An 8708-nucleotide genomic window follows, 5' to 3' on the forward strand; every position below is an offset into this window, starting at 1 on the left:
CGGCGCGGATGGCGGAGGGGGCGTAGGCAAAGGGCGGCGACACGGACGACTGTGGTGGTAGAGGCAAAGGGCGGCGCGCGTACGGCGACGCGAACGACAGTGGGAGCGTTGGCAAAGGGCAACGATGTGCGCGTGTTTGTGCTACTGGATAAGATAAACAAAGGAGCGCGGGCGGAATTCTTATAAAATGCAAGGGGTTAATTTGCAAAACCGAGTCATTATCCCAGATCCACTTAAATAGGGACCGCGAGTTCAATTATCAAAAACCACAAGGACTTTTGTGCAAAAATGTCACGACGGTGGACAGAAGCAATATGTGCTTTATTATTAAGTAAAAGATAAAGATTAGGTAATAGATTTATAAACATCATGTAAAATCACTTTTATGAGAAGGTTTTCTAGGTAAGCTGGTTGCTCTAAGTTCCTCTTCTAGGATGAATGAAAACTTGTACAACTAGGAAGAAAATGGGTTGCATGCTTGCACATGTTACTTTATTTTTACCAGCACATCGGCGTTATCCACGCCGATGTTGCCACATGGCAGCAGCACGCACGGACACGCATCCCTATAACACGCAGAGTGTCATCGCCCATCCCCGACGAATATTCGTCGCGCAGCAGGCCACCCCGCTCCGCTCCCGCGACCCCGGACTCCAACTGCGCGCGGTGCAATCCGGTTTTTTTTTCAGGCCTCAGTCCCGCCGTTTGCACCACGTCTCCTTCCTACACACGGTCCGTGGACCGCACGGGCAGAGCGCCATCCCCAGCCGCAGCCAGGGTCAGCGGTCCATGGACCACGTCCACACGACTGCACAACCGTCCCCCCGCGCCTGACGGCCGTCTCCCCGCGCCCCCACCGCTTTGTCCTGACCGACGCGCGGCCCCGTACCAGACCGCTTACCTCACCACCCTCCCTTCTCACTGACAGAAGGGCCCGGCATCGGGATAGCAGTTCCTGTCCTAGCCGTCAGTGACCTCGTGGGACGTGGCCGGCGGGTAGGCCGTCGGCTCGCAGGGTTTATCTACCGAACGGCGGAGCACGGGGGCCGATACTTTTTATTCCGATATAAAAATCCCCAAATCCCCACACGTCCATCGTTTCCCCCCTTCCCCCATCCCGGCCTCCTCGCGTTCCTCGTGCAGAACCCGAGGCCTCGGCAGCCATGGCCACCGGCGGCGACCGCGCGGCGGAGGAGCTCGTGTCCGTCGAGATGCCCGCGCCCGAGGGATGGACCAAGAAGGTACCCGCCGCCCTGGCTCGGCGTCGCCGCGTCGAGCTGCTTTTACCTTACCTACCGGCTAACACCCAGGGCGCTTGTACTTTGTTCCGTTGCTGTGCTTCGAATTGCGTCGAATTGGGCGGTCTAAGTCGGAATTGGCGAGTGTCGGGGCCCCGGGCCGCGGGGACGCGGGCGGCGGGGCGCGAATTCGAGCTGGATTCGTGGGTTCCGGGGTCTAGGGTTCTAACAGATTTAGGGGTCAGATTCTAGGGTTTGGGCGCCTCCGGTTTGGTGAGGTACCACTGCCGCGATTGGACTAGTGCTATGGCTCGCTGGCCAGCGCTCGTGGTGGTATCTCGGCCTTACCGGAGCCCCTCCCGGGGCTAGATTGGAGCTGCGGGTCTGTGTGGATGCGCCTGCTGTGAGCTCGGCGAAATGGTTGGTGAACAGTACCGCCCCCTTTCCGGTCTGTTGGTGTTGGGCGTCTAGCGTCCCCGGGGTCGATTGGGCTTGCGCCATGGCCCACGGCTGGGTGGTGGGGGCCGATTCCCAAATCTCGATTCTGTTGGTAACATGGTTTGGCTATGTGGTCTGGCCTGGCTAGGATAACGGGAAATTGGATTCTGATCCAGTTTGCCTGGGCATGGAACTGTGCTGCACTTTGTGGGATGGGAGTAAGTAGCCGTCTGGCTTCAAGTGTACCCATTTCAATTCCATGCTCATCTGTTTGTACGTTTTAGTTGGTTGAGTTTACCTGGAGAACTGTGTTGCATTTGCAGTTTTGTGCTGTTGCTTTTAGTTGGATTCAGTGTCCCGATTTTAACCTGTAGTTGATTCGAGGCGATTTTGGCGAACCTGGTTACACTCTGTTTTTTTTTTCTTATTTTGCTGTAGTTAGACATGGCACTTTGTCAGGACAAATTGCTTCAACTGAGTCAGTACACGCTTTTGCAAACACGATGTTGGCACAACAGGCCGCTGTGGTATGCCATGCCAATTGGAGTTTCTCCTGTTTGCTGGGAATGTTATTTGAGTGCTTTGTCCATTGGCTTTTTCATGGCCTTTCTGATTTTCTAGGGTTGCACCAGAAAGTCTCAACAGGGTATATATGTCTTAGTTCATTAGCGGATGTGTTTATGGCGGACAGACTCCCCAAGCTTCCGAACTGAGGATGTTTTTATGGCGGTTAGACTCCCCAAGCTTCTGAACTTATGCACTTGTTAGCTCATTGGCGGATGTGTTTATAGCGGTTAGACTCCCCAAGCTTCCTAATTGAGGGGCTTGTTAGCTCATTGGCGGATGTGTTTATGGTGGTTAGACTCCCCAAGCTTATGTACCGAGCAACTTCTAGCTCATTAGCGGATGTGTTTATGGCGGTTGAGCTCCCTAGCCTTTCTACTGGATCACGATAGCACCCAGGATCTATTAAATAGCGTAGGCGGTGATTTGGTTGTTTCTGTATTGTTTCTATTTATGATGGATAATAACGACAATTGGTATATTTATCCACCGGGTAATAACGACAATTGGTTGTTTCTGTATTGTTTCTATTTATGAATTATGATAGATAATAACAACAATTGGTATATTTATCCACTGGATAATAACGACAATTGGTATAATTTTCTGCTGGATAATAAGGACAGATGTTAAGATTTTGTGTGGTTCAATGAAAAAAGTTGGTTGTGACTAGAATCTTCATAACTCTTTACGTTGTCATAGTTAATTTGTCGAATAGGGTAAGGAGTTACTTTTTCTTATTATAGGTTTGCTTGTACCTACCTTTTCATAATACGATTGGACCGTGTCACTATATTTTGGATGAGGCATAATCTCTTTGTAGCATAAGGATTGGCCACGTGGTATGGCTTGCAGTCGTGTTGGATATATCGTATATTGCCAAATTTGTGTTGAAAGGTGATTTTTTTTTGTTTTAGCTCTAAAAGAGCCTAGTTGTCAAGTATTTTTATTATTGTAATTTATGATGTTTGGTTCCAATCATTTGTAACTTCGTAAGTTAAAGATTCTTGATTTGAGATGGATAAGATGATTTCACATTAGATTCAGTTAGATTCAGGCCCTTCTGTTTGAAATTAAACGAACATTCATATATATTTTTTAGCATATGTGTGGTGTTTCTGTTTGTTCACTTTCTTGAGAAGGTTGTGTGATTGCGCTCCAAAAATATAGACATTGTGTTTGGAATGTGTGCACTTAAGACTCTTCTATGAAATATGTGGTGCTGACTGTATGAGCTAAGTGACAATAGTTCTTAGATTGAACTGAAGCATTCTTGCAAATTCAGAAGATAATTCCTTATGCGTCTCGCCTTTGCTATGTCGAACAAGATTGATTTAGTAGCAAACCTTATGGGTGAGAGATGATTCGTTTTCATACACTTCTGGAGATAGTCTGTTAATGTCACATCATGGAAGTTCAATATCACCTCTGAAATTAGGTCCACAGACCAAAGACTAGAAGTAGGTTAAATTTATGTAACTCTACATCGTTCGCTTGCATAGGTAAACCATAGTTCATGTAACCAATTCTGGAGATATACATAAATAATCCCTAGTATGAATAGTTTTTGAATGTTTTTCCTTTCCGGTGGTGTTTGTTCAACTGAATTATATTCCTGAAATGTTTTTCTTACTGTGCATCTAATCACTTAAGAAGAAGTGTTAGGAAATAGCTGTGTGCTGTTTTTTGGTTGTACTCCCTCTGTCCGGAATTACTTGTCATCAAAATGGATGAAAATGGATGCATCTAGAACTAAAATACATCTAGATACATCCATTTCAATGACAAGTATTTTCGGACGGAGGGAGTAATATATAAGTATCTGGTATATTAATTTCTCTCTTTTTTTGGGGAAGATTTGAGATTATTATCTTTTATCCTCTTGAATCTTCTATGTAGTAATGTAATTCCTGTTGGTCAACACTCAACAGCTACCACATAAGTTACTGGTGAATAATGGCATTGATTGCAGTGGTGAATAATCAATTAAAACTTGAGAGAGAAGGGTGAACCTAGAGTTGAGACTCCTCCTTGCTTGTTTTATTGTTTATCAGTGGGAACAATGCTTGATAATACATCTGACATTATTTAAATCAGGCTAGAGTTGAGATTTTGCCTCTCTTGGTTTGTTGTGTATTAGTGGGAATATCATATGGGATAGCAAAAATAAACAGCAGTGCTTGAATAGTTCTAGCCATGCAACATTATCTGACATTATTAAGGGAGCCTAAAGTCCTAAACACAGGACGGTTGCCTTCACTCATATATTGTTAGTCTATCACTAAACTTTAAGCAGTACACAGATTTGTTCTGTCTGCGCTTTCTAATTTCCAACATGTTTTGTTGGGTGTGAATTTGCTTCCAGTGTTAGAAATATGTATTTTTTTAAGCATGTATTTCATACACTTAACGTGTCCATTACCAATATTCTCTATTCGGCGGCATCAACTAACATCTCCTCTTTCCTAATATTGCAGTTTACTCCCCAGAGCAGGGGAAGATCTGAGATTGTTTTTGTCTCACCAACTGGAGAGGAAATTAAGAACAAGAGGCAGCTGAACAGCTATCTGAAGGCAAACCCTGGAGGCCCCACTTCATCGGAGTTTGACTGGTCAACTGGTAGACGCCTTTCCCCCTTGTGTTCTTTCATCATGTCTCTAGATAACTCTGGCTGTAGGGAGCCCATGGTTGCATAAATCTAATCGGATCATCTAAATGCTTTACAAACAGGTGATACCCCAAGGCGTTCTGCTCGGATTAGCGAGAAAGTGAAGGTATTTGATAGCCCTGAGGGTGAAAAGATACCAAAGCGTAGTAGGAACTCAAGTGGAAGAAAGGGGAAGCAGGAGAAAAAGGAGGATCCTGAAACTGAAGAAGACAGAGAAGCTGAAGCTGGCAAGGAGGCCCCTAGTGAAGATGTTGCAAAGAGCACCGATGTGGAGATGACGGTTGCTGAGGCGATTGATGCTGCTGCCAAGAGCACTGATGTGGAGATGAAGCCTGCCGAGGCGAATGATGCTGCAAAAAACGCAGATGTGGAGATGAAAGTTGCTGAAGAGGTGAAAGCTGCTCCTAGTGAAGATGCAGGGAAGACTGAAGACTCCACTCCAGCACCTGCAGAACACAAGGAAGATGTCAAACCAGCTGAGTCTGATGCCGCTCCGGCACTAGCGGCGGAGGACAAGAAGGAAGATGTCAAACCAGCTGAGACTGATGCCCCTCCAGCACCAACAGTGGAGGACAAGAAGGAAGATGTCAAGCCAGCTGAGGCCGATGCCCCTCCGGCACCAGCGGTTGAAGACAAGGAAGACGCTAAGCCAGCTGAGGCTGATGCCCCTCCGGCACCAGCGGTTGAAGACAAGGAAGATGCTAAGCCAGCTGAGGCTGATGCCCCACCGGCACCAGCGGTTGAAGACAAGGAAGACGCTAAGCCAGCTGAGGCTGATGCCCCTCCGGCACCAGTGGTTGAAGACAAGGAAGACCCTAAGCCAGCTGAGGCTGATGCTGCTCCGGCACCAGCGGTGGAAGACAAGAAGGAAGATGTCAAGCCATCTGAGGCTGATGCCGCTCCTCTGGTGAGTTCGGAGGAGGTGAAGACAGAGGAAGCTCCTCCGGTGAGTTTGGAGGGGGCGAAGACAGAGGAAGTAGACCCTCCAGCGAGCAAGCCAACTGAGAACTCAGTTGCTGCTCCCAGCGAGCCTGCTATTGCTCCTGCTCCTGCTGCAGTATCTGAAACCAAATCAGATGCCGCCGCCGTAGACAGCCAACCTGGCGCGGCCACCAATGAGTCGCCGTCCGCCGTCAACAATGGGCAGCTGTCGCCTGGCGCCTCGACGGTGAAGTGCACCTGAAGCAGCTGCCCCCCTCCTCCGCGCCGCCGTCTCCTAGGATCATTCAACATTCGCATTGTAATCAATCAGCCTCTGGTAAGCATGTTAATTTAGCCAGTCTGACGGTACCGGATGATGAGAACCGGTAAAGTAGGCTCTGCATTTAGTTACATTTTGTATGGCCGGCGTTCGTCACCGTGCCCGGCGCGACATACATGTACCCCACCCCACCCGACCCCACCATATCGTCTGTTTGTCTAACTTGTTAATGTTAGGGACATATATACCGTTGTCTGTTTGTCTGTGTCTGTGTTTATCATGTACCCGTGGTGTATTGTGTTGTTAGACCTGAAATACCCTCTGTATGTTGCTGTTTATCCCCAATGAATAATGATGAGGGTTTCTGTGTATCCTCCCTGGAACAGTTCATTCATCAGGCATTCTGAATTGAATTCTCTCAAGCTGCCAGTTTTTTATGGTGTATGTAGTTTTTTTTAGACTGTATAAGGTGTGTATGTAGTTTAAGTAGATGGTTTGGTGATGTGCCAATTTGATGGTGCATGTAGTTTTTTGACTGCTTCTCTCCGGCTGGCTCGCCCTCATCACCAAAACATTAGTGATTTAGAATGCGACCGATTTTCTGGATACCCACGAATAATATTTGCAGTGAAGTATAAACAACTATACATACACTTTGCTTTACATCTCGAGAGTTTCGGAACAAAAGAAGAAAAAAAAATCACGTTTGGCTGGGCGAGGGGGCTGCCGGCGGCGTGCGGCAGACGGGGCAGCTGGGGCGGAGGCGCAGCCACTGGTCGACGCACGGCCGGTGGAACGAGTGCGCGCAGTCCGGCAGCACCCGCAGCACGTCTCCCCGGTCGTACTCCCCCAGGCACACCGCGCAGCTCGTGGACGACGAGGACGACGACGCCTCCCCGGCCCCGCCGCGCACCACCACCTTGGGCAGCGCGCTGATCGCGGCCTCGTCCATCCCGGCCTGCATCTCGACGTCGCCGGCTGCGGCGGCGGCCTCCTCCGCGCCGGGGGGCGGCGGCATCGGCACGGGCGTGGCCTCCCGCGAGCACGTGTGGAGGAAGTAGGCAATGGCGACGATGACCGCGACGCTGATGGCGGCGAAGGCGATCTCCAGCGCCGCCATTTCACATGCCCCCGCCCCCAGGCCCCGGCGTCCGTCCTCGTCCGGGCTCCGGCGACGGCGAGGGAGGTGAGCTGAGCCGAGGCCCGCCGCGCGCGCGCCAGGCAAAGTCAACGGCCGCCTACCTATCTCCGCATCAATCAACTAAAAAGTATGGAGGATGATAAGCTATCTGATCGGATGGGATGTGTTTATCTTTCGTGGAATCATCAGGTGGTGGTGGTGGTGGCGATGTGATCCAATCTGTTCTGGTCAACGCCTGCTTACCATTCGAGGAACTCGGCTTCTCTTCTTCCTCCTCTTTCTTTATTCTGGAATGGAAACGGCTCGCGGTCGCCTCAGGGGCCGCGGTCGCGTGGGGGCACGCCGCCGGCGGTCAACTCCGGCCTGCTGACCGATCGAGCTCAGACGTGTTGAGCAGGGTGTGCTAAAACAGAGCGACGACGTGGATGAGATGCTGAGAAAACCAGCGATATTTTATTTTACCACAAATAATTTTGCTAGGTATGCACGCTAGATAGAGACCACCCTAGTAGTAAAAGGCTGGCTTTTGTGGATAAGGAGGGGAACCATGAAAAAGGAAATGAGGTGCCATCGAAAGTTGCATGTAGCGGGGATGAATAGAGCAGTTTGGTAAGCTCACCAGGCTCATAACCTTGAGGTCACGGGTTCGATTTTCCTCACCCCTAATGTTCTCATCGTACCCATGCTCCATCAGCCCTGCGTCCTAGGGTTGCGCCAAATATGGGAACCCAAAGCACCCAATGATGGCCCTAATCTTATCAACGACCAGATATGTCGTGGTAGGTGGAGCGCAGTCTCACGGGGAAGATCTCCGCGTGCGCGATAATTGTAGTGGAGTTCGGCCAGAAGTTGGCGAAGAAGAATGTCATCCCGTAGAGCACAACGAAGCCGATGTGGGTCCTCAACGTGGTCTGGTGGTGGTAAGAGACGGCAAGGCCAAGCATGAACATGGCCATTGAGAACAAGTCGTCCAGTTGGATCTAGAAGTGCTCGATACATTCGATCAACATCACCACGAACACCACCCAAAAATTCTGTCGCAGCGGACGATGAGGGTTTGCAGGTGGGTGATGTGCTGGATTTCTTACAAGGTACTCATGGTCCTAGTTCTTGGAGACCCATTCGATCACCCTGTGGATATCTTTCTGGAAGAGGTTTTGGGAGTATAAGGCGATGGCGAGGAGGTAGAGCCAGTGGCGGCCTAGGAATTAGTTAGAGAAGAGGTCGAATGAGTTTGAGTTGCTGTCTTTGGTGGTCACGTGGTTGACATCGATGGCAATGTCGACCTAGAGAACCTAGGACATGTCATCGTCGGCTTTCTTTCTCTCGGCGATAAGTGTCGTGTAGCGGGACGTCTTGGGTATCTTCATCCGCTATTAACAGGTGAGCAGGGCTGAGACGAAGCCAAACATGAGAATGAGGGTGCCAAATGTAGTCGGCTTGCACGGGCGTTGTCCC

General features: G+C 49.6%; 2 protein-coding genes across 2 annotated transcripts; one reads left to right on the top strand and one right to left on the bottom strand.

The window, feature by feature from the left end:
• The first annotated feature begins 1083 nt into the window (after nucleotides 1–1083).
• Nucleotides 1084–6499, top strand: LOC119307175 (methyl-CpG-binding domain-containing protein 11-like). Its single transcript, XM_037583265.1, has 3 exons — nucleotides 1084–1241; nucleotides 4718–4859; nucleotides 4971–6499. Exons 1-3 carry the CDS (start codon nucleotides 1164–1166, stop codon nucleotides 6089–6091), a joined length of 1341 nt encoding a protein of 446 aa, XP_037439162.1. The 5' UTR covers nucleotides 1084–1163; the 3' UTR covers nucleotides 6092–6499.
• Nucleotides 6500–6760: 261 nt separating this feature from the next.
• LOC119305072 (RING-H2 finger protein ATL70-like) lies at nucleotides 6761–7506 on the bottom strand. The gene has a single exon (XM_037581692.1). It carries the CDS (start codon nucleotides 7227–7229, stop codon nucleotides 6810–6812), a length of 420 nt encoding a protein of 139 aa, XP_037437589.1. The 5' UTR covers nucleotides 7230–7506; the 3' UTR covers nucleotides 6761–6809.
• Nucleotides 7507–8708: the final 1202 nt, after the last annotated feature.

The sequence above is a fragment of the Triticum dicoccoides genome, chromosome 5B (genome assembly GCF_002162155.2).
Source record: "Triticum dicoccoides isolate Atlit2015 ecotype Zavitan chromosome 5B, WEW_v2.0, whole genome shotgun sequence".
Classification (NCBI taxonomy): Eukaryota; Viridiplantae; Streptophyta; class Magnoliopsida; order Poales; family Poaceae; genus Triticum; species Triticum dicoccoides.